Source organism: Furipterus horrens, unplaced genomic scaffold, assembly GCF_987537825.1.
Source record: "Furipterus horrens unplaced genomic scaffold, mFurHor1.1.pri manual_scaffold_4, whole genome shotgun sequence".
Classification (NCBI taxonomy): domain Eukaryota; kingdom Metazoa; phylum Chordata; class Mammalia; order Chiroptera; family Furipteridae; genus Furipterus; species Furipterus horrens.
Window position 1 is genome coordinate 160,409,914 of NW_028327174.1, and position 26,466 is coordinate 160,436,379.

The following is a 26,466-nucleotide window of genomic DNA, read 5'->3' on the forward strand; positions in this document are numbered from 1 at the left end:
TCACTAGGGTACGGGTCTTGACAGCATATTTATTGGACATTGTTAGCTTTGATTTTGAGATCTGTGGTTAACAGCATAATTGTGAACTTAAAATTGTTAAATACAGAGTCTTGATTGGGCTCATTGATTTATCCACCATCAACTACAGGTCAGTCTGTTCCTCTATTGATTGTAGATGGCCTTGCCTGGGACAACTGAGGTGGCTTGGCTCTACTTCACATATCTTATCCTCCAGCAAGCTAGGTTAGGCATGCCTTTTTCATGGTGAGACAATCAAACAGGCACTTTGGAAGTCTCTGTTTGTGTCACCTATGTCAATGTCCCATTGGCCCAGAGCAGGCCATATGACCCTGAGTCAAGGACTCGGGTAAGAATGCCCACACACATGAAAGGATGATGCAGATTTACATAGGGGAGAACCTGGGAATAGGTAAGAGAAATCAGGGTCATTAATAAAATCAATCCACCACAATGTGTATTTCACCTAAGTGTAATGTATAGAAATCTAAAACTAAGATTGAATGGAAAGAAGTTTAAAAAGAGACATTGCATTTCTGTCTTCATGTTAGAAGACTTTCTCATTATCAATTTTTTATCCTTATAAATTTTAAACTAAGAAATGCACAACTACTCTACTAAAGTAAATCAGAAAGTAGATATGCTCAAGCTGAAACAAAAAATGTTAACTATAGCAATAGATACAAATTTGATATTCAGCATCAGAGCTCTGTAACCAAGAGCTGTTCTAAGCTTATATGAGTGCAATAGAGGGTCAGGAAATAAGAAGCATGTCACATTTCTTTCTTGGGGAAGGAGACATTCTTTCTGAAGCTGAATGTATTATGGTTTATTTTTTTTGTAAAAATGTTTTTCCACTGGAGAATTATATGTGGTAAATTATTTATAAAGATAGAGTATAAAGGTACAGAGAACATTTTCCCTAAAGGTTACTATAGAATTGTCCATGAACAAACTACAAATAGCACAGCAATTAGTAAGCAAATAAACTTGTCTTTGAGAAACAGGGTCTAATAAAGACAGTGTCGCCACAAACAAAGTTAAACACAATGATCTAAATGATTCAAGACTGTGTAGAAACAACAGCTGAGATGAAAAGAGTTTGGTCTGAATTGACCAGATATATTGTCTTCATTCAGAAAAATTACTAGATAATTACCCTTTGTTTTCCAACATAAGCAGCAGTAGGAAGCAAGAACTTGGGCTTTTAAGGAGAAGGGCTGATGAGAAAGAGGAAGAATTCAGGCTGCTCTAAGTCTCCTCATATCCACAATCCAGCAAGCTAGAAGTGTGTGCAGTTACCCTGAACTTAATCACACAGCCATACTGGCAGTGACAGAGGCTGGGAAATGTGGTCTCCATCCTGAAAAGCCAGTGCTTAGATAAAATTTGGTGGCTCTGTAACCAGCGGAAGGAGAAAATGAGTACTGAAGGAACATTTGTGGGTGTGGAGGGGGGAGATGGAAGCTCTTTCACAGGAGGAATCTATTCTGTGGGCCCTTCAGGCTGGAGAGTTCTTGAGCACTTCACCATTTAGTTATTCTCAGGAGTTATTCTCATCAACCCCAATGACTGAATCAAGGATTGAACCTGTTTCTACTCTCCACTTTATCCCTTCTACATTCTCTGAGCTGCCGACACCAACAGGTGACAGGAGCGGTGTCACAAAAAAAAAAGGAAGCAAACTCAGAGAGGAACTTCTGAGTTTGTCGTAGTTCCCACAATAATGACATACTGCTTGATGATTCAGACAAGGTGGCTCCTTGACTCCGGATTTTCACATCCTAAAATGGGAGTTGACAGCATATGAGGAAAAATGTCACTATCCATAACAGTTCAGGAGAGTAAGCTCTGTAAGTTGAGAAAGAATGCATTCAAATGAAAGAATCCTCATATTACTCTATGATTACTTAATAGAGCCTCTTCCCCCTTTTTCCTCAGAATGGCTAAGGGTTTTGCCAGAAGAGATGAGCAATATAAAACATGGGGGTGGCAGAATGAGAGAGAAAGGGTCTCCATTGGCTCATCTGCTGCCCATTGAATGTACAAAATTGTTATTTTTCAAAGATCCTTTTCATTTGGTCCCAAAAGCCAACTGACGGCAAATGATGTGGCTTACTTAAAATTGTGTTTACCACCCTGTCCCACATCCTTGTTCTTACCTAATACACTATTTAGAAAATAGTGAAATAATAAGGTCCTATCTGACAATTCAGCAATTTTAATGCTTAGGAGGGGAACTAAAAAATGAGTTTTGGTTGACATTTTCATAACAGGTACTATTTGGTAGTTTTGGTTTTTTTATGATTCTTTTTCCCACAAGTGAAAAAAGAATAAGGAAATAGGCTTTCTAACTTCGTGGCAACAAGACATACATAAACTTTCACATTTCTTCTTAGCTTAGATTTATTTCTCGCTATGCACCTAAACCAGTACAGATGCCCATGAATATAACCGTTCGCCAAATACGGAGTGCAAATAACTGGACTCTTGGGCTATGGTGCTAGGAGTTTGTGCATTTGATGCTGAGCGGACACCAACCATGACCCCTTGCACTCGAGGTGGTTAAAGAGAATTGTAACCGGAAGTGCTGCTTTCTGCTTTTCTCTCCGACCCAGCTGTGAAGTTCGGGAGGATGTCCAAGAAGCAAAGGGACAGCCTGTATGCGGAGGTGCAGAAGCACCAGCAGCGGCTGCAGGAGCAGCGGCAGCAGCAGAGTGGGGAGGCGGAAGCCCTGGCCAGGGTGTACGGCAGCAGCCTCAGCAACCTGAGCAACGAGGCCGGTGGCACTTACGCCAACGGACACGTCATCGACCTGCCCAAGTCCGAGGGCTACTACAACGTGGATTCCGGCCAGCCATCCCCTGATCAGTCAGGACTTGACATGACTGGAATCAAGCAGATAAAGCAAGAACCCATCTATGACCTCACCTCCGTACCCAACTTGTTTACCTATAGCTCTTTCAACAACGGGCAGTTAGCACCAGGGATAACAATGACTGAAATCGGTAAGCGGAAGTCTCCTCCCAGCTCAGTTTTTGCAAATTCTCTTTTGAAGTTGCCTTGTCCTATTTCATATTGTCATTTTCTTAGGTCTATGTTGAATTACTTATATTCATGCCTTCTAGTGAAAAAAACTAATCGACTTTAAAATATATTCTAATGAATGTCATTGTTCCCCTGCCCCATAAAGTCTGTCTCAAACAAAGGAAGGACAAAATTATAAATAGAAAGATGCTATCTGTAAAGAACAGATGCTGTCTGTAAAATTTGGGTTCAGTACTGAAAGAAACATGTTATTGATATAAACAGGAAAATTTTAGCAAGGATTCAAAGTGGTGCTATTTAATGTGACATAACTAAGGAATATAGAAATACGTAGTATGTAATAATTGAATGAATGAGGCTCCAACTCTCCCTCTAAGATAACTGGAGACAAACTGTAAGCAAACCTCAGTTTACTTCTTAGTAAAGGCAGAGGGGCAGACCAGAAGACTTCTAAGCCTTCTGTAACTCTGAATTCAAGAATTCTACAAGGGAATAGAGTCTGAATTACTGGCAATGAAAGAGTATAGTCTGGAATGTTACAGAACCTAAGAGCAACAAATAAGCTCTGGAGAATAAGGCATGATTACATCAGCAACCCAATCCTTTTTCTTCCGTGATGTCCTTTGATTCTTAAGAAGCGGTCTTCAAGAGTCCCCTATCTTAGGATGCTCTCTTCTGACCTGTCGCAACTCTGTTTTACCCTGTAAAACTCAGAAGCCAATTAAATGTTTAATCAGTAGATTTCATTAACTAACTGCCGTAAATATTGACGTAGGTTTAACACCTTACCCTCCTGGGTAACAAAGTTGCATGTTAACAGTAGCCCAGAAGAGCTAAACAAACAGTAGCTATCCCAGGCTTTGCTGCAGTATGCAGTGTACTGGAGAAAGCAATGTAGAGCTCAGGAAACTTGAGCCCTCCTCACATCCCATGCTGTTTGATGACAGGGCAAAAGTGTTTAAGAACCAAGCCACCTGAGTTCAAATTCTCACTCTGTGGCTTATTATCTGAGCTGGAGCAAGTTTGTAAGTCCCAGTTTACTCCTCTTTTTTTTTTTTTTTTTTGGTTGCTCATCTTTCATAAAGCACATGGTTGCTGTAAGAATTAAATGAGTTGATACTTGAAAAACAGAGCAATGTTTGGAACTCAGCAAGTGCCCAATAACTCTTGGCTGGTACTGCTTGCATTCCATGTGCTCAGGCACCTTCTCTGTCTACACTGTGAATAGGAGCCTAAAGCCCACCAGTGTTTTAAATAAAGTTGATGTGAACACTTAGTGAAGTACATGCCATATATATCCTGGCTACTTCCACCATCTGTTTGAGGAAGAAGCAATGTTACAGTTATAAAACCTGAAATGTGATTTGTCTCTTCTAGCAACTCAGAATGTGAGAGTAAAAGAGTTGTTGACAAAACACAACAACAGTCATATCTGAGAGACACAGAAACCTGAACATCAGCAATAAAACAATAATATTTATTATTATTGCTATCCTTAACCTTGCTTTTTAACTTTATAACAGGCACTAAACATACATTTAATTTTCTTATAAGTAAAAATATTATTCCCATTTTATAGATGAGGAAACAGAGGCTTAGAGATGTTCTATGACCTTCCCAGGATCCTTCGGTTTACTAAGTGAGAGAGCCAGGTTCTACCCCAGACAGTCTGATTCCAGAGTCCTTTGTTTATCCATTACTCTGCTACCTGTTGTGGGTTTAATGTCCACGGACTACACTGCCAACCAATAGGGATAGTCTTTTTAAGTGAAGTCACTTAATCTTTCCCAGAGAACATGTTAAAAAAAAGAAGAAAAAAATACCTCTTTTTTTTTCATTTTTATTCTACTTAATATCTAAGTGCAAGAGTTTACAATTGATTTAAAACCTAATTTAACACATGGCTGCTGTGGCTCAGTGGATTGAGCGTTGGCCTGCGAACCAAGTGTCACTGATTCGATTCCCAGTCAGGGCGCATGATTAGGTTGCATGTCAGGTCCCCAGTTGGGGGAGTGAGTGAGAGGCAACCACACAGTGATGTTTCTCTCCCTCTCTCTCCTTTCCCCTCTCTCTAAAGATGAATAAACAAACAAACAAATTAATTAATTTAAAAAAAACTAATTTAACAAAACTCACAATTGTTTGGCAATCTTCTGCCCCACACCCCAAAATAAAGTCTTGTAATAATTCAAAAATCAGTTTTCTTGTAATTTAGAATCACTAGGAAGTCTGGGTAACCCTAGGCAAGTCACTTTTCCTCTCTGGCCTTCAATCTATTTGTCTCTGAACTGAAACCTTCAGACTAGATAATCTAAAAATTCATCCAGATTTTCTACACAGTGACACCCAAAGCAAGCTAACATGTATTTTTTAAATTATTTCAAGATCCCATTAGCTTCTAGAATATCTTTAGATATTCCCTAAACTTTGGAGATTTCTTCCATCAGACTTTTAGGAATGGTATTAGATTGTCCTGCCAGTGATCACATATGTAGCATTCTCTTAAACCTAAATATGGACTTGGTTTACATTTTGTTAAAACAGCAATGCCACCTAGTGGACGCAAATTCCTTCTGTGGGTGTCAAATGTAGGTACCTAGGACAACCCACAATGATGGAACATGCTATTCTTTCCTGCACCATCCAAAAAACTGCCACTCATTTCACTAAAATACTAAGTCCATAAGAGTACCATTGGGTGAGAAGGCATCAGAGGTACAGCACTGGGGGATAAGAACTCTGGTTCTGAAGTCAGATTGCCTGGGTTCAGAACCTGGTAGGCCTTTTCCCTTAAGCAATTTACCTAACCTCTGAGTCTCAGTTATAAACCTGGGACAATAATAGTCACTACCTGTGTGTGTTGATTAAATGAGCTAATATTTACAAGTTCTTAAGACAATATCTGTCATGCATCAGCCTCATTGTTATTAACATAATTGATATTATAATGTTATCAATTTCATTATTACTTAATAACATTACTACTTATTACAAGTCATATAATTATCCTTCCTTGAGCACCCACATTATGCTGAGCAATATTGAATTTCTATTTCATTCTCACAACAATCCTATTAAGCCTGTGATATAACTATCTGTATATCTATTTCACAGATGAAAAATTGGGGCTCAGATGTTAAAAAATTTGTGAAAAGCAAAGTAAGGATGTAAACCCAGGTCTGAGTAACATCAAAACCCATTCTTGTAATCGCCATACTATATTTTCTCCCATCAACAGGGAGCCCCACGAGCTAATTGGCATTCCCACCACAAAACATGTTTGGTGTTTGTTGCCTGCCTGATGCTCTTCTAGGTGCTACAAAGGCGCTTACAGTGTGAACATGCTGACGTTTTGACTTGACTTGGTTAATGAGCAGCTGCACTAATCTGGCTGGTGGTAAGCTGTCATAGAGAGAACCCTGTGCAGACAAAATACAAAATCTGATTTAGCACCATTTTCATTGGGTGAATTCAAGGCCATATCACACTAAAAAATTTTTTAACAACACTCTTGGCTGCTAGAAGTTCTGATCTGCTCCCTCTGGTTTCTGAGAGAACAATGAAATGTGTACAGTCAGGTCATTATTCTGATACTGGGTCATCTTTAAAGCAGTTTTTTTAAATCATTTTTTGGATTAGTCCATGTAGATTATGGTCTTACAATTTGAAAACTTTTAATAGAAACATGTTTAAGAACCATAAAACAGCTATAGAAGTAACAGCATGAAAACCCCAAGAAGTCAGTTATATGAATGTTATCAGAGTCAGAAATATTCCCCCAGAAAAACCAACTTGTCTTTCTAAAAGTGCACTAAAGAAACTACAGACTTTCTAGGTTAAGAATCTAATAATAATACTTTCTATATGGAGAAAAATGTAGAAAGACCTTTCAGGTATGTTAGCCAATTTGAGCCTCACACAGTGTCTTCAGGTGGGCTGTGAAGAAGTCATCCAGTCGTGCAGGGAGGAAATGAAAGTTCAGAAACAGTGAAAACAATTTTTCTAGACCACACAGTTAGTTAAGTGGTGAAGCCTAAATTCCAACATGGGAATGCCAAGCATTCTTTCAAAAACCTATTTTTGAAGTGTGCCAGGTACTCAAGGCAAGCAGACCAAGGTTCCTGACCTCATGATCTAGGAGCCAGACATCAAAATAAATAACTGCAATTCAGTGTCATGTAAGTCCTGGGCTTGATAGTATCACAAATCCTCCCAGAGGTGAGAGAGATGGAGACTATTTCTAACTCTGAGCCACATTTTCTATGAGGAATAATTTTTTCCCATAGTTTTGGAACTAGAAACAAAATGTGAGCAAGCAAACAAGAAAATATTAAGCATTTCAAGAATTATATCTTTGGGTTTCTCAAAATCCCATAGGAGAAAAAGACATGAAATAAGAGAAGGGCAAAAGTAAGCTTCAAATTAATATTTAGGCAGCAGTGTTAACTGGATTTAGCTGGCATTTTCCTTCAAGATGGCATGGTGGGTGTGTTATATCTCTGGCAATAAAATCTTAAAATCACTGGTGGCGGGAAGAGGAGTCTGGCTAAAGGATACCTCACAAATAAGCAGGAAAGGAAAGTGGAAACCCATGTTTTTGCTCCCCCACTATGGACCTCAGATGGGTTGGGAGATTCTGCAGGATTAATACTCTTAGCAAAAGCTCATTTAAGCTCAGAGATGATTGACAATGCATCTGAGAGGTATCAGTCAACAAGACAGTTCCAGCGGCCAAACAACATGCTTTTTAAAACAGAAAGAAAAAAGTCCACTAAATTAGCTTTGATGCTAAGGGGATAAATTGCCTTTTCCACACATCGCCTGGGTTTGCTCTTCTATTCAGTAATTTTCTCTCCAGATAAAGACAATGAAATATAAATTCATTGATCTCTCCTGTCTTAAAAATAGATTTACTTTCATATTCCCTTTGTGTTCTATTTATGGAGCCTGGAATTTTAAGCATCAAAATTAGAAATTAAAAAATTTACCTTTCACAGGATCTGAGTATTAAATAGAGGGGATTACCAAAGGGGACTGATTAGCTTAAAAGTGATCTATTTCCTATAGTGTACTACTTTATTTTGTCAGATCTATATAGAAACATAAAGATATGACTAATCCTGTTTTATTTTGGGGAAGTCTGCAAAAGTTGGTGATATTTTAATTGTTACTTATTAAGAACCCCATGTAGGTGCTGTTGTCTTGGGTAGCCCCTTTAATGACACGCTCCTGCAGATAAATATTTTATAACTGCTTTAATCTATGAATATTTATATGTATATTAGATAAATATGCATTTCTCTACCTATACAGAGTTAACTACTTATTCCAAGATGGCCCAGAGAATAGGATTTAACTCTAGCTATGTACTTTCTATGTCCTCTGATGGCACCCATACCAAACATAGGTAGGCATTTGATTTAGGAGCAACTGCCTAGTTAGTTGTTAAAATGAATCAAAGTAAACTAAGCTGTGAGAAAAATCATTAAAGCAGTATGGGGAAAGGAAAATCTAGTGTCTTTAGTTCTCCCTTTCCTGCTCTGAGGGACCAGCCTTGTGAACTGTCACTGCCATCAAATGCCCCTCCCTCCCTCACCCTAATCACAGGCCCTCTGCAGGCAGTAAGGAAAGTGCATTGAAATAGAGTCCTGACTGCCCATATGGCCATGGGAACTTGTTTAAAATTAGATCAGCTTTTGAGGCTCAGTCTCTTCATCTGAAAAATAAGGTGGTTGAACTAAATGATTTTGAAGGATTATTGTTCTCTCCCCTTCTGGTGGGAGCTTTAACCGACCGTATGAACAAATACTCCCTTTGTTACAGCCACTTACCAAGAAGAAGGATAGTGTAGTGGAGAGGAGTAGATTTGCGGGCAACCAGGAAACCCTGAAGGATGCTGAAGCACTTGTCTGTGGCAGTAGCCAGCCAGGCCTCCCTCCCAAGGAGCAGGACCACATTTGAGACTTTCCATGAGGTAGAATGGCCGTCAACGATACAGTTAATAACCACAATCAAATCAGAATTGTGCACCAGCCTCTTCTTTCCAACCACCCACCTGAAAACAAACAAAGAACAAAATAAAGACAAGATATCTGGTTAAAATGAGAATTCAGGACAATCAGAGGCAGCTCAAGGATAGGATGGTGGCCAATCCCAAAATTCCCCAAGTTCGTGCACAATCAATGTAAAGAATGAGCTACTGTACAATACAGCTTTGGGAGCAGCCTTAGACCCAGACCTATACAGGTCACTGAAGAGGGATTTAATTGACTCCTCTGAAATTTTAATACTACCTTTCTTTGTCACCCATAGAATACCATTTTTCAAGAGGCTGCTATTTCCAGAATCCTGCCTTACAGCTTAAAAAAGAATTCCCCAAGTACAGGGCCTGGGCTAATCAACTTGAGTAAGGTCCATAATCTTGGATTATTCTAGAGCATCCTGACACAAAGAACAATATAGTTCTTTGCTGGGGTCATTCAAATCCACATCTTCCTTAGACATCCTTTAATAATCTCACAAAGATGGTCTAAAAATCACCACTAATATGTTGTAATCACCCTACTGTCATGCTCAGGCAGTGATTACCCACAACTGGAGTAAATGGCCTAATGAACACAAAAGCACTTTGTCACCAGCAAGGCTCTAAACAAATATAAAGATGTGATACACACACATATATGTTCAATTCAAGTACTTATACACAAATGTTTATAGTACTTGTGTACATATTAGTCGCTACATGCTTGTATCTCTGTTAACACAGCTTTCCTATTGGCTAGATTAGGTAAATCTTCTAAATCACTTTTTTCTATTTTGAGTTGAAATTGTGCAAAATTGAACTTCCTCAGTGGACTTCCTGTAGAGATACTAGTTCGGGATTAATTATTTTACTCAGAATTCAGAACTTCATAAGAAGTTTCTAAAATCCAACTCTCCAGAAAAAGAAAAAAAAATCTATTGAGAAGCTATTGGAAAAGCAATTCCGTTTTTATACACTCAATTTTAAAAGCCATAGTAGATACGAAATATTCTGCAGTAAGGAGGAGAAAAGAAGATTTCATGAGGTTCTGCCTGTGACTTATCTAGGGAGGCAATGTTTATACTTATAAAATAGCCTCTGAAACAGCCCTTACTGTTGAATAGCACTTAAGTCAGTGCGAGCTTTTACACTGGCTCTCAGAAAAAAGCTCCGAATCACTTTTCCACTGATTGGGTGGACATGTTCTGTCTCAGCCTCAGTGTCAAGCACCTGTTTTGGGGAAGTGCTGGCTAGGGTTAGCATACCACAGGGCCCTAGAACACAGAAAGGTCGATTGACAGGTTGCTGGAAGTCAACACTTTGGTGTTATTAGCACAGTATACAACCAACTTATCAGGCTCACTCTGCCAACCAGTGCAGGACTTATGTGATGTTTACAAAATTGGGGAAACCTGTTGGAAATGTTCCTACCTAAAAATACTTCTGGTTTACTTGTTTTATTTTAGTTTAGTTTAGGTTAAAGTTTCCTTTGACAATACACCCTCAATACTGAAGAGAAATAATTTATTATTTAAGTTTAAACCATATTTATGAGGTCTACCACAGAACTGCTATTTGGTTTTCAGGTAGGTTTATTCTAGGATAATTTTGTGCTAGACTATTTAGAAAACACTTATTTTTAAATGTTAGCCAATTAAATGTATTATTTAAGTAATCAAGTTATTTTTAATATTTTAAATCAAATGTTAGAAAATGTAAAATTGCCTCCAAAGATTTCCTCTTAATTAGTTCTCCCTAATGGTCAGAAATACATTGACAAAATTTCCAAAAGGGGGTGGGGCAGGGGAGGAATTGCTTGTGTTTAAATTAACAGTCAATCCATACGTCAACAAAATCCAAATAGTTACAGTCAATCCTAATGATGGCCCTGAGCAATTTTCATAATTAGGTTTTCATCATCTGTGACCCACTAATTGTGCTTTGGGTGGTAGGTGGAGGTGCAGTTTTTAAAGAGAATAGGGAAAGATTTTAATCGGCTCTGGGTTATATTGTTTTTGTTTGTTCTATCAAGACTCTCCAAGTGCTTTTAGGACTGTGAGCCATACTCTCAACTTCTGTAACTGTAAGACTTATCCCCAGTGAGTCAAAATAGAGAAATTCCTGGATAGACCTTCAGACTCAAATTGCCATGCTTCACACAGTCCTTAGAAAATGTCTGCTGCCAAATCCTTCTGTAGATGGAAAATTAAACCCAAAGAAACCAAGCCTTTAAGATGTTAAGTGACTTCCCATAGGGCAAAAAATAAAAGTCTGAAAAGAGGCATACTGTCTTCCTCTATCTTACAACTCACCATTTCTAGGACATTGAAGTAAGTTGATCTTTGCTGATTGTTCTGTGAAGGAGGTCTTTTACTATGAAAGTTAATTTTGAAATGTAATGTTTTCATAATAGACTCTCAATTTTCTTAGCTATTTTGAAGAAAGAACTGTAATTTCCCAAAAATCAGACATGCACTATTGCAATAAAACAAAACACTTGTGATCCAAAACAGCTTTTCATTATTACATTATTAAAAAGTACCATCTTAGTTCATTTGCCTTGCATCCTGTGATGTTTTTTTCCTTTGCATATGCTCTGCTAAATAGAAATGCTAGGTAGAGCCTTTCAGTTTTTCTTTCTGCTTTACCTTCTGCTTTCTTACCTTCTATTAAAATGCTCTTACCTAAGATTTCTGAAATTTGAGAAAATATTAACCTTTTTATTAATTTGTTCATCCAGTCTTTGCCCAAATATTATTATGACTTTATTAACCTGATTTTTCCTTGTTTTTCTCTATGTTTATATTTTATTGAACTATGTTTTATAACATTTTCATTATTTTGTGTAGTTAATATATTTTATTGAAGAACTCTAAGGACATTTTGGTTCAAGTCTATATGAAGTAAAAATAGTTATTTTATTCTCTGATACAATAATTGGGAGTGAGGGGGAGTCTGGAAGAGATTAGCTAAAGTACATATATGCATATATGCAAAGCCCATGGCCACAGACAACAATGTAGTGAAGGGTAGGGGGACAGGGGCTTGGTGGAGGACAGAAAAGTGGGGGTCGGTAATGGGAGATCTCTGTAATAATGTCAACAATGAAACCTAAGATAAAATAAAATAACCATGAGAAAAAAAATTTGTATGGAAAGGAGATCCAAAGTTACCCTATATCATTGGTGTGAGAGTAATGAGTGGCTGGACTGTGAAACTAAGCCAACAAATGAATTATAGGTTATTTTTGACCCCAACTCTTTCTTAAAAGAATTTGCTAAATGCTAAAAAGGCTACTTTCCCTTTGAGGGTGAGGATTACTAAGAGATGGCTGTTTTAAGTTCAAGTGTTACTGATGTTTTTATGCTGACAGCACAATTCTATTTGTGCTAAAATAATAATGAGCTCTAAATAGAGATTAGAAAAATCAGAAAATTCTTGAAATTGACATTGTCCTCCCTGACATTGTCATCTATTATATCCTAACCAGTAGACTTGTTCTTTTAATTATAGAAAACTTATAAAACTAGTGGTCTATTGTCAGAAAGACAAAATGCACACTTGGTTAAATATTTCACCTTTCAACCAGTTGTTCTAATATATTATAGTTACTGACTCAGAGCATGGATTCTAAGGAATCTTGATATTCTGAAAACCTAATGCAGGCCCTTAAAACTTGCCTTGAGCAAGTCCATAGAGATATCCTGGCATTAATTCAAAATGGATCCCCTAAGAATTCCACTTTCACACTAGTAGTATAAACTAAACAGAGACTTGAGCAGTTCTCTAGATCCTTAAGGCAAGTGATAAATTAAAAATTCATTAATCATTTTGATTGAGGCTAAGATATAGTATTTTAAGAAGAACACTTCCAAGTTTAAAAAATTAAATCCCTTGTGGAGAAAACTGAATAGGGAGTATATAGTTCACCAAGAAGAAACCATCGTTTCTCATGAGAAAAAGAAAAAGAGAGAGAGAGAGAGAGGGAGGAGAAAGAATTAGGAAGTTCAGTACAACCACTTTTAATGCTATACATAGCTGTGAGTTTTAGCTTTCTTGTCTTAGTGCAGTTGGGCCATCGGTGCTCTTGGTAATAACACTGAAAGCAGCAATTTTTAAAGATACACTCAACTCTCCTCCCTTCCGGGATGTGGGAGCCTAATGAAATCACCTGGGCAATCCATGGCTGCCTGAGACGCTGTAGCCTTTGGAGAGCGCCATTTGCTGAAATGTCTAGTGAGAGCTAAAATAAGCCACTTTGGTAGAAAAAAACTCGCTGAGTGGTTGAAATCAGAGCTGCAGAAGGTCACTTGCTATTTTAGTAGCTGTTATCTGGTCCTTATTTTATAACATTACAGTTATAAACAAGGAATCGTCACCTTGCTTGTCAATTTACTTATTTCTCACTGAAATAAGCAGATGTTGCTTCTTATGGAATTAAGTAATTTGGATGACTTGTTAATAAACTTTGCTTTAGTATGTGGATCAATACATAACAAAAGTTATTTTTCATATATTTCTTTAAGCATTACTTCAAAATATTATTTTTATATTGTCTGATATGATTGACCTTTAAAACTCCATTTACTAGGGTGAACTTTATCATATACATCTCAATCATCTGTAAATACCTTAGGGGTAGGCGGAGTTCCTTCTTATTTATTTAATTTATTCAATAGATCACAATGAAGATTAATGAGAATGAGGGAGGTGTGTGGAAGTCCTTTACAGTGTCAGAGAATACAGACACAACGAACTTCCAGAATTATTTAGATACAGTCCATTTGGAAATGGAGGTAGGAAGTTAGTTATATCAGGGAAAACAATTTGTAAAGTATATGATTGTTTAACAACTATACTGTATACCTGAAACTAATACAAAGTAATGAAAAAAATCACAAAGTATTTGCCTATCTCAATAATTTTTAAATCTCTTTATTTTTATTGAGGTACTAATTGACATACAAAAAGCTATACATATGTAATGTACACAATTTAATAAGATTGGTGATAAATATATCCACATGAAACAATCACCACCATCTATGCCATATATGCCTATATCAATTATTTTAAAGATTACTGGGATGATTCTTTCACTTGAATCCCACATTTCATTTCAACCTTATAAAGAGAGTTACTTAATATTACGTGAAGTTACAAATTTTATTAGTGGTTATAAGTCTTGGGTTCCAATAAGCCTTCCTTCTAGAAAAGTATCGGTGTCAAAGTCTAAAAACAACACAGCGATTTTATTTTTAAAAGTTATATACATCTACATATGAGAGGGAGAAAGTGAGAGGGAGAAAGTGAGAACAAGCTATTGTTCATGAAATTAACAAATAGAAAATAAGGATCATGGACTTAATATCAACCTATAATTACACACCCAATTTTCTCTTATCAGCATCAATATTTACATTTTATCTCATCATGATTGGAATAAGTGACTGGACTGAGCATATAAAAGTGTTTCCTCATTCTTTGACATCATTTTATTAACTTGAGCAGCCACATACTCTTGATGAGTTGGACAAACCTCTGTCTCCCTGAACATACTGCATTCATTTTCCACTTAAGAAATCTCTAGCTTCTCATTCCTGGTTTTAGGAAGAGCAGAGTGTAGGGTGCATGGGCATCACCTCTGCAGGTGGTAGAATTTTCCATTAGTCAGTCATGTGGGCCATATTCCTGTCGGACCCATTATCCCAGTAAAGTGCGTTCTAACTCCTTCAATAAGTGCCTCCTGCAGCCCAAGTTAAAGAATCTGACAAAAACTAAGCTCTGAGAGCAACTGCAATCCAAGTCGGGAAACGGATGAAGGCTATGTGATTGCCCAGAAAGATCCCATATCCTCTGCTCTTTTACCTCAGTCTCTTTGTCTGGACTTTCTCATGTGGTTGGTCCCCAGAGATGATAGCGTTTACTATTACCTCTTCTATTTTTCCAGGCAAGGACTCTTGAAAGTTCCTTTGGCTCCCAGCGGGAACTTTGCATACTGTATTCATTGTCCCTTTTTTAATCTTTCTCCCCTTTTCACAACTGCAGACTCTCAGTTCAAGTAAACTGTCTTTTCTTCTCGGTTGTGCATCTTTCTAATCAACAGAATGAGCCCTCAGGCCTTGCTCCTATGGGACCAAGTCTAGCTTTACCTTGGGCTTTATTGACCTGAGCTTTGAGAGGGTCAAGTCAGGATTTTGCACAACTCAGGCTTTGCATGTGGCTCTGCACTGCAGACTCATTGAAGGAAGCGGAAGGGGACTGACTGATTCTGCAACTGTGTCTCAGCTTTCATGGATATTTACAAGTCTTATGTCAAAAAGAGATTTGCCTTTTATTTATCACCACAAGTGTACAGGAAGTAATTTTGCATGTTTAATGTTTGATTTCAAAGTCATTGTGAGTGCTTAGGCTTCAAAATCATTAAAAGAAGGCTCAATCTAAGTTTTCTAAAATCCTTTGGGAAATAAAGCAGAAAACAGCAGGAAGGAAGGAAGGAAGGAAGGAAGGACATTTTCAACACTATTTAGTAACTCAGCATTGGCTGAGGACCTACTACTATACTGAATATTCTGTGTGTGTGTGTGTGTGTGTGTGTGTGTGTGTTTCCGTCTCTGTCTGTCTCTCTGTCCTCTCTCTTCCTCCCACTCCCTCTCCCTCTCTCTTCCTCTCATTTGCAGTTCCTGTGCATCCTCCTTCAGAACTGTCTTGAATCCAGCCCTTCCACTTCATCTTTGTTGTTCTTACCTAGCCCAGAACCTCCTCAGATCTTGCCTGAATTTTCACAACTGCTCAATGAATCTCACATGCTCTCTAAAGCCATCTAATCTGCTTTGCCATGACCAGGACCACCATTTTAAAACAAAAACCCGACTATGTCACTACCTGCTTCACAAGTTCCACAAACTCCCACGAGCTCCCAGTAGCCTACCAGATAAAATCCAGGTTCCTTTCTCAGCTCTCTAGTCTCTAGTCACAATGTCCATCTCTACTCTTATATCTCCCACGCACGCTATGTTGCAAGCACTACAGACTTCTTGCTAGAAAAGACAGATTCAATTTCAAAACACCATTTGCTAGCTCTTTAAAAACAGGTCTAGAGTCATGCACTCTGAACCTCACTTTTTTCCTCAGTAAAAGGGAAATTGGTTCCAAAAGGTAAGGTTTGTAAAGATGTAAAATGTAATGTTAGAAATTATCAAACCTATAGCTAGTTTTTCTATCTGTGCTTTTGTAATGTAACTCCCTCTACCTCAGGTTCATCTTTCTCTTCTCCATGTGACATACTCCTGCTCAGACCCAGGTCAACCAGCATCTTCTCCATGGTTATTTTTCTGCCTCTCCCAGATTGAGTTAGACATTTTCTTCTTTGAGATCCCACAATAATTCAGGGCATTTATTACATCATGATATGATATGATATTATTGTAAGATCCTGAAAAGAAAGTCTTTTTAAAAGTCTGTACCTTAGCCTGGTTTATAATAGTTTCTCAAAAATCATTTGTTGAATGAATGTGAAGGCACTATGCTGGGCTCTGCGATCTAGTTCTTAAAGAGCTCAGGGTCTAGAAGGGCATGGAACAAACAGAACCCAAACAAATAACCACAATGGAACAAACAGAACACAAGCAAACAACCACAATTCTGACTAGAATAAGGGTTTAATTGGAGGTTGAATCAAAGTGTAATGGCAGCTAGCCCTTCCACCTAAGGACACAGAGAAGCAGGGAAATCTTCACCAGGAATGGACTTCTAAGCTGAGTCCTAAAGCATACATGTGAGTTAACTTCTAATTTTGCTTAACCTGCCTAACTGTTTATTATGCCCACTCCTCCTCACCCCAGAAGACCCTAAGCTTTGATGGAAGAAGACTAGAGAATTCTAAACTTCTGTCCAGCAGTTCCCAGGAAGTGTCATAAAGGAACAGATAGTTTTTCATAATGCAATTTTGAGCAGAAATTATAGTTTTGCTTATAAATCCTAAAGCCTATAAATTACTGACAAATCAATATATCTTTGAAAATGAAAACAAATTATGCCAAGATGATAAAGGTTTGAAAACTATAGAACTATAAAAATCTATGTTTTCATTATATACCTACTGAGGAATAGATATGTGTTTTTTAGATTCTAAGTAATTAGACTGCCCAAGTGAAATTGAAAAATAATGAACCATGGCATACTAATCTATTTTGATATAATGTATAGTGCAGTTCCTGTCATTTTTTATAATATAGAAGGATATTCAATAAAACTTTGAATATAGGATTTTTTAAAGAAACCATTTTATAAGATAATAAGCAATGAAACTTGAGAAATGCTCATTGCTGCATCCAATACAACATAATAAGCATAAGTTAGCATCTGCGCACCTTCTAATACCTCTACCACTTTATAGTTCTCATGGAAAGACTCTAGTAAATACTGAAATATCTTCCTTTATTCAGTGTTTATAATGTGCCAGGCAATGGATTATTTAAGTTCTTTGGGGGCGGGGGGGTCATTAGAAGTTCAATAAGCTTACATTTTTTATTCTTTCCATCACTAAAACTCAATTCACTTTACCCCATATATAATGGAAGCTTAGTAAGGCAAAAAGAAATTACCTAAGTACTGCTTTGAGAGTTATCTTAGAGAAATAAAAAAATGGCTATTTAGGGGGGAAAAAACTGTCATAAAAGAAATTACATTTGAAATGATACAACCTGAAACAAAAGAAAAATTCCATTTCTCTATAAGTCAAGAACAGTTATCAGATCAAAATCAGTCATCTTTATTCTACTCACACCCTATATGCAGAATTTATATGTACTTTGGTTTCCTAAGATACTGCCTTGCTCACCCATTCTAACAGCAGATGGAATTATAAGGGGACCTCCTACTAGCTCTGTCCAACTTCAAAGGATTCATAGCAGGTTTCTATTGCTTAGATTTCATACTCCCAAACCCCGAATCATCAGTATTTAAGATACAACACCAAATAAAACTCATTTTGGATAAATGGCCCCAAGAGACTGATTATATTTGTTACTACTGTTTTTTATTAATATAAGCATTTTCTCTTTTTTAACTCTTTTAAAGAAAAATTTCATCATATAAAAAATTAGAAAGGAGAATATAATGCCCCTTGGCCCAACTTCAATAATTATTAACTCATGAGTCTTATTATTTCATCTATAACCCCTTTCCTGTTATTAATTATGTAAAGTATCTGCATGGTTCCACAGTCAAATCCACAAAAATAATATCATCAGAGGAGTCTGGCTTCTATCCCTGTCCCTCTACTCTTTTCTCCTTCCTCTACAGAAAACTATCTTTTTATATTATTGCTTAATTATCCCTTTGTAAAAATATGAACAAATAATTTATATTTCTATTCTCCCTTTCTGAGATAAACGATTTTCAAATACTTTAAAATATTTGGACTATAAATGTCAAGGCCATTAGTGGGATTTTAGACCAAAAACAAGAGACATGGTAATTTCTATTTCTTTTTAAAATAACTAATTATTGAACACTTTACAACTTGTTAGACCCAGGTGTGTGATCAATCAAAGAAGGAAAAGGAAGTAAATTTTAAAAGACTAAAAATTGAAAATAGGCAATAAAGAGTTTGTCTAATTCAATTGGAATCCTCCAAAAGGCATTCCCAGAATAAACACAGTAAAAGCAGGTTTCTTTGAGCAGAGTGGGATTTCATTCACAAACCCTCAAACTGATTGATATTCTTTCTCATAGATCGAATTGCACAGAACATCATTAAATCCCATTTGGAGACGTGTCAGTACACCATGGAGGAGCTACACCAGCTGGCGTGGCAGACCCATACCTATGAAGAAATTAAAGCGTATCAAAACAAGGTACTCTGAAAAACTACAGGAACGTTTTTCTGTGGCTTCTCAATTTCTGGCTTTCTCAGTCTCAGAAGTATTGACATTTTGACTGGACAATTCTTTGCTGTAGGGACTGTCCTATGCATTGTAGGATGTATAGCAGCATCCCGGGTCTCTACCCACTAGATGCAAGAAACACTCCTCTCACACATAATTACAACAATCAAAATGTCCTTGGGATTGAGATCTTAAGTTATAATATCCATCAATAAATGAATTTTTTTAATGTATAAATACATCTGAATCTAAATATATGATTACAACATATATTGGAGCAATTAAATCTTACTACTTTTATATAAACAGACAAAAGCATAGTTATGGTTAATGAAAACCGGAATTAGCAAAGTTGGATTTATGTTTCCCAGTCCAAAGTAAATAACCCAAAGATCAAAATACATATCTGGGATTCTATATTACTTAAGAGAGCAATTTGATTTGATATCTTTTCCCTTAAAATTCATTTTACACCAAAAACAACCTCTGTAAGTTTTGGGAAAAGAACACAAAATAAAAATATTGCGAGTTTAATGTCCATCAGGTACACATGAAAATAACCTTATAAAAGCCTGTGAATGAAATTGGTATTCCTCAGTGCAAGAGTTTGTTTCTACAAAATGAACTAAGAGTTTGAGTTTATTTAGACAAGATGATAGAGAAAACAGAGGAAAAAAGAGTAAAAAAAAAACTATAAATAACTATATTTATATACTATTGCAATGTTTCCAGTACTTTGATAATTATGGTGTATCAAGGTTCAAACAGGTCAAAACAGTAGCTTAGAAAATATCGCCTACCTCTTTTAAAGGAATTGGGTAAATTCCCACTTTGGTCCCTAAGTGACAGGTAAGCACCAGTAGGGCAACCCTGAGTATTTCAATGACTCTCCAAGTTGTTTTTTGCTCCACATACATTCTCCCTTTTCTCTCTTGAAGTCCAGGGAAGCACTATGGCAGCAGTGTGCCATCCAGATCACTCACGCCATTCAATATGTGGTCGAGTTTGCAAAGCGGATAACAGGCTTCATGGAACTCTGTCAGAATGATCAGATTCTACTTCTGAAGTCAGGTAAGCATGGAAAACATTCATGGAGTGGGTCTATCTTAGACCAAGAAATGGTCAACCCTGAGCTCAGTGTTGGTTCTAGAAAATCCTCCTTCCAATATGTAGCTCATTTTTACCACCCACACTGTCAGCCAACTCCCAAAGGAAACTCAGCAATAAAAATTCCCTGATACTCTTTCAGTTCCCCTTTGAAGTCAAATACAATTTTGCTTATTGAAAGTCGAGCTATTAATTGCAAAGGTTGAGATACCTAGCTTGACAGGCAGTGCAAGTAATTAGCGTGTCAAGGTGGCTGAATTGCTGAGCTGGCTCTAAAATGTACTACTTGCCTTCTGTTGGGGGGTAAAAAAATCCAGGCTAGCTGAGCTTTGCCTCTGTGGTCATTTCCAATCATTTTAATGAGGATAGCCTGCAGCCAAAATATACTGGAAGAAACTCCACTGTGCTCTCATCATTCCCTCCCCCTTCTCTCACACACTCTGACACACCCACACACCCACACACACACACACACACAATTAGGAAGTAGCTCAAGAAACTGCACATGATTGACTTTTCAGATGCTATTACCCAAAGAGAAAAAAAAAAGTATTTGTCTTTCTTGGCACCATTTGAAAACAGAAAATAAAAATACCATGGTGTATATGTTAACTTCCATGGATCTGGGCCATAGTAATAATAATAATAATAATATACTCTTGTATCTATAATAGCATAGATATATATGTTTACATTTACCTATGATATCTCACTCAATCTCTGTGAGGTTGACATTATTTCCATTTTAGGGAAGAGGAAGTGAAGATTCAGAGAAGTAAAGGGCTGTGTTCAGTATCACAGAGTCAACACAGCAAAACTGGCATTTGCTAAATTATTCTAATTTACTGCTGCTTCTTTACCAAATGATACACGCGGTTGCAAATCTTGACTCAAACATTAGTGTATCAGTTACTTATTGCTGGTAAAAACAACCCCAAAACTTAGTTCAAAGAACAATAATTACTTATTTTACTCCCAAAGCTACAATTTGAGCAAAGCTCAGCAGGGATGGCTTGTCCTGCTCATTGAGGCAACTTGAATGGGGCAGGGAGTGGTGAGGGGTGGCGGAGAAGAATCCACTTTTAAATTGGCTAACTCACATGTCTGGCAATTTGTGATGGTTGCCAGCCCAGAATTTAGCCAAGGCTCTGGGCTGGGTGCCTCAGTTCTCATCCTCCTGAGCCTCTCCACAGACTGTTTAGACTTTCTCACAGCATAGTTACTAGGTTTCAAAAGCTGGCATTCTAAGAAACAAGGTATTTTTCTGACTTAGCTTCAGAAGATTCACAAAGTTATTATTAAGGGAAGTAGTCATGAAGGCCCACCTGAGTTCAAGGGTAGGAGACATGGACTCTACTTCTTGAGGGGGGAGTGGTAAGGTTCACATATGGAATAGAAGATACTTTTGTGACTTTCTTTGAAAAATAAAATCCAACTTTCAGTCAAGATGGCAGCAAAGGTAAACATGCCTCACCTCCGGGCACAACCACATCAAAATTACTATACACAACCACATCTAAACTATAGAACATCCATCACTCAGAACCATCAGAAATCAAGTTGAATGGAGTCTGACAACTAGGGAATAAAAGAAACCACATCCATCCAGACTGGTAGAAGGGGCAGAGATGTGGAACAAGCTGGTCCAACACCCATGTGTGGTGGATAAAAATTTGGGAGGGATATCTCAGGAGTGAGGAGTCCCAGCTCCAAACCAGGTCCCATGGCCCAGTGTTCCAGTGTCAGGAAGATAAATCCACATAACTTCTGGCTGCAAAAACCAGTGGGGATTGAGTTGGTGCAAGAAACTTCAGGAGTCCCAAGCAGTTCCTCTTAAAGATCCACACACAGACTTACTCAGACTCACTCCCTCTGAGCACTGGCAGCAGGATAGCAGCTTGAAAGGCACCAGTGGCATACAAGAAGGAATTGAAGTGTCTGGCATCAAGGTGAGAGCTGGGGAACAGCTTTCTTCCAGACAGAAAGGTGGCCATTGTCCCTTTTCTGAGCCCTCCCCGCAGAGCCAGCAGGCAGGTGCCATATCTGAGACTCTACCAACCTGGCTAACACTGTTTCCAACCTGGAGATCCCCTGAGACTCTGTCCCACCCAAGTTATGGGCCCACCCAAACTGTTAACAGTGATTTTTTTTATAGTCTTGTCTCAAGATTCACAACTTTCTAAAGCCTCTCAAACAAGTAACAACCAGTCTCAGTGAGCCCCCAGCCCTCCATACACCCTGTTAAGTGACTCCGGGCCCAGCACTAGCAACAACCACCCTAGATTCACAGCTTGGTTTTACTTTGGAATCTCTAAGCCCAGCACAAGTAGCAACCATTTCAGATTTCTTTGTAGTTCATACACGGTGGCTCCGGCAAAACGCAGGTGGGGGCTGACCTTGGTCTACAGCACCCAGGAAACCCCAGATTGTGCACACCCAGTGGATAGCTATAAACCACATTGGAGCACCACTACCCTGTCTCTGCACAGCTCATCCTCCACGGAGGGTAGAGGTTGGCGGTCAGTGGTCACAGCCAGTCCTTGTAGCTGACTGGCCTGCTTAATCCCTCCAATGACCTGCTAAGAGCAATAAAGAATCAACTACAAAAGGAGAGTGTGTTCAGCCCATATGAAGGGTGTACCTCAAGTACCAAGTGTAGGTAATAAGGGAGGCTATGCCACTGGACACTGTAGGACACCCACCAAGACAAGGAGTTATAGCAGCTCTATCTAAAACATAGGAACAAATACAGGCAGGGTGACAAAACGAGAAGACAAAGAATCATGTTCCAAATGAAAGAACAGATCAAAACTCCAGAAAAAGAGCCAAATGAAATGGAGATAAGCAATCTATCAGATGTATCTATCCAAAACACTGGTTATAAGGATGCTCAGGGAATTTAGTGAAGACCTCAACAGCGTAAAAAAGATTCAGTCACAAACAAAAGATACACTAATTAAAATAAAGAACAATTTATAGGGAATCAACAGTAGAGTGGATGAAGCCATAAATCAAATCAATGACTGGAAACATAAGAAAACAAAAAACAAGCCATCAAAACAAGAAGAGAAGAGAATCTAAAAACATGAGGATAGTGTAAGCAGCCTCTGGAACAACTTCAAGTGTTCCAACATTCGCATCATAGGAGTGCCAGAGAAGAGAAAGAACAAGAAATTGGTGATCTAGTTGAAAAAATAATGAAAGAAAATAATTTGCTGAAGGAAATAGACCTATAAATCCAGGAAGCACAGAGTCCCAAACAAGATGAATGCACTCCAAGACACATCATAATTAAAATGCCAAAGGTTAAAGATAAAGAAGGAATCTTAAAAGCAGTGAGAGAAAAGCAGTTAGTTACCTACAGGGGCATTTCTAGAAGACTGTCAGCTGATTTCTCAAAAGAAACTTTGCAGGCTAGAAGGGACTGACAGGAAATATTCAAAGTGATGAAAAGCAAGCACCTACAACCTAGATTACTCTATCCAGCAAAGCTGTCATTTAGAATTGAAGGACAGATAAAGTTCTTCCCAGGCAAGGTAAAACTAAAGGAGTTCATCATCTCCAAACCATTACGTGAAATGTTAAACGGACTTCTTTAAGAAAAAGGAGAAGATTAAAACTATGAACAATAAAATGGCAATAAATACATATTTATCAAAAATAAAGCTAAAAAACAAACTATGCTAACAAGGAGAATAGAGATAGAATCATGGATACGGAGAGCATTTTGATGGTTGCCAGATGGAAGGGGAGTGTAGAGGAATGGGTACAGATGTAAGGGGATTAAGAAGTACAAACAGACTGTTACATAATAGCCATGGGGATGTAATGTACAGTATAGGAAATGGAGTAGCCCAAGAACTTATACACATGACTCATGGACATGAAAAATGGTGTGGGGATTGCCTGAGGGAGTCGGAGGTCCTGAATGGAGAGGGGGAAAGGGGGGAAAATTGGAACAATTATAATAGCATAATTGGTAAAGTATTTTTTTAAAGAAAAATAAAATCCACCACACTTGATATGTGATCTTGAGCTAACTGCTCTAGATGAAAGCTTCCATGATGTAAAATAAAGAGAGGGATAGAAATAATGAATTTTAAAGTTGGAATTGCATCAGCAGCATCAGAGGAGCTTACTGACTATTCTGAGTCATGGGTATCATCTGAGGGCCATGGAATCTGAATCTCCTACATGGGAACCCAGTTCATTGTATTTTTAATTAAGTCCCAGATATAACCAGTCCATGGACTGACATCTGGGAACAATTGAATTATATCATTTTTATCAGCTTTGCCTGCTGTAAAAATGTTGACTCTAATTTAAAAGTCAGGGTACTTAACATCTTTAAGACTCCTGCAATGCATCCATAAAAAGGGGCTAATAAAATTTACCTGACATGGTATTGTTAAGAGCAAATAAAATAATGAAGGTAAGGGGCCAAGGAACATGCCTTCCACATTGTAGATAGTCAATAAATGGTATCTACTGTTTTTGTTAGAAAATCATTGCTTCAATTAATATTTGCAAATTCTCTCCTATGTGTAGACCCCTATCTTAGGTGACATATAAGGGAGAGCAAAGAGAAATCAGCAGGACAAAAGAAATAAAGCAGACATAAATATAAAGTAGCAACATAAGAAAGGCACCATGTGTACCTTGGGTACAGAAGTGTGGCCAAGTTACCCATATGGTGCCCTCGTGCAAACTTGTGGCCTGTCACCTTCCAACACCCTATAGGGAAAAATCCCATTTCTCCAAACTGTGGAGAAACTGCAGCAATAGTTCCTCACATGTCAATAAATGTTCAGGGGAAAAAACAAAGGTATTAAACTAATTCATTCAATAAATATTTATTAAGCACCTACTATGTGCCGGAGACGTTTTTAGGTCATAAAAATATATGAGTGAATAAAATAACCACAGCTGCCTATGGCTGCACACAAGGGTCTTATCATCATTGGGCTAACAGAGAAGTCAGAGAAATGCTAGGTCCCTCAAAGATGAACAAGCTCCTAACAGTGAGGCTTCTCCAAGCCTTTGATCTGTGATTGTTGAGATTCATTCTTTTTATAACCCATCTGTCTCTGGAGAGAGGTAATATTCAGCATTTTGTCAAAAGTTATCTGACCAAGAAACCCTCATTTCAAAAAACACCAGATATAAATGGTGCCCCAATAAACACACTACAGGAGTTCTTACTTAAAGTCATCATGTGCTGAAATATACAAAAGTATGTGAAAAATGGAAGCTACTTTCACCGCTATCAAAATGTCCACAAAAGTTAATAGACTGGGCTTGCCTGTCACTACACTCCTTTCTGGGTCCCTTACCGTCACCTGTGAATCCAAGAGTTGAAACGAACTTGAATATTAGTCAAAATATAAGAAGCAATATAGCTTTTAAAATGTTGTTTCTTCCCTCCACTTTAGCCACCTTTAAAGTGTATTATTATCATTAATTCTTACATAAGCATCACGGGAGTTTTATTTCTAAAATAAGTATTTTTTACTTGGGAAAGAATCTTGAAGGCTTCCTGTATGTGTGTGTGTGTGCATGTTTTAAAGTCTTTGAAAGTCTCTTGACCTATATGCAATAATAACCTCTTTATGACTGCATATATTATATATCAGTGTTTTTTTTCATTCATAGGTTGCTTGGAAGTAGTTTTAGTGAGAATGTGCCGTGCCTTCAACCCATTAAACAACACTGTTCTGTTTGAAGGAAAATATGGAGGAATGCAAATGTTCAAAGCCTTAGGTAAGTTTACCTTTGATAGTGACACAATTTTATTAACTACCAACAGTTTCTCCACTCATTTGGAAATCGGTAAACAAAATACCTTGATTTTTTAATGTGAACTAGTATTTAACTTTCAATAAGGGTTGGACTGGGTGAGCCACCAATATTTTATCTAACTCTTCAGATCTTATAATTATGTATCCAAATATAAAAGGAAGGAGAGAACCATGGTTCCTATTGAGACTGACCTTGACTCAGTTAGAAATTAATGAAGACTGTTTCTAAAAGATCTGGGATGCATGAAGTCATTCTTCGTAGGGTCAGCTTTTCTTTTGCCTTCTAGCTTATTGCTTCACAAAGTATATTATGTAGACCACTATTGATCCATGGGGTGACTTCTTACATCTTTATGTAAATTTATAAGCATCAGTTAAGGTATTTAAAGGAAGATCTTCTTCATTTGTTTCACACCCAGAAAAGTGACTCTCTCCTTGTTAATGCCTGAAGTCTGGGACCACAGATAGAGTGGGTGTCAACCTTCCTGAAATGATCCCCAGACCACGCTCACAGGAGGACATGATCAGAGTCAGTCTCTAGAAGTGTTGTATATCATTCACATCCAGTCATCAGTGCATGGTG

The 26,466-nt window shown here is 37.7% G+C and overlaps 1 protein-coding gene across 1 annotated transcript in view; it reads left to right on the plus strand.

Moving 5' to 3' along the window:
• RORB (RAR related orphan receptor B) overlaps nucleotides 1–26,466 on the plus strand; it is a 62,847-nt gene that overhangs the window by 20,495 nt on the left and 15,886 nt on the right. Inside the window, exons 4-7 of the mRNA XM_090275224.1 lie at nucleotides 2,637–3,026; nucleotides 18,827–18,948; nucleotides 19,917–20,049; nucleotides 25,738–25,845. Of these exons, the coding sequence (XP_090131350.1) occupies nucleotides 2,637–3,026; nucleotides 18,827–18,948; nucleotides 19,917–20,049; nucleotides 25,738–25,845 (753 nt within the window). The remainder of the gene's footprint in view (nucleotides 1–2,636; nucleotides 3,027–18,826; nucleotides 18,949–19,916; nucleotides 20,050–25,737; nucleotides 25,846–26,466) is intronic.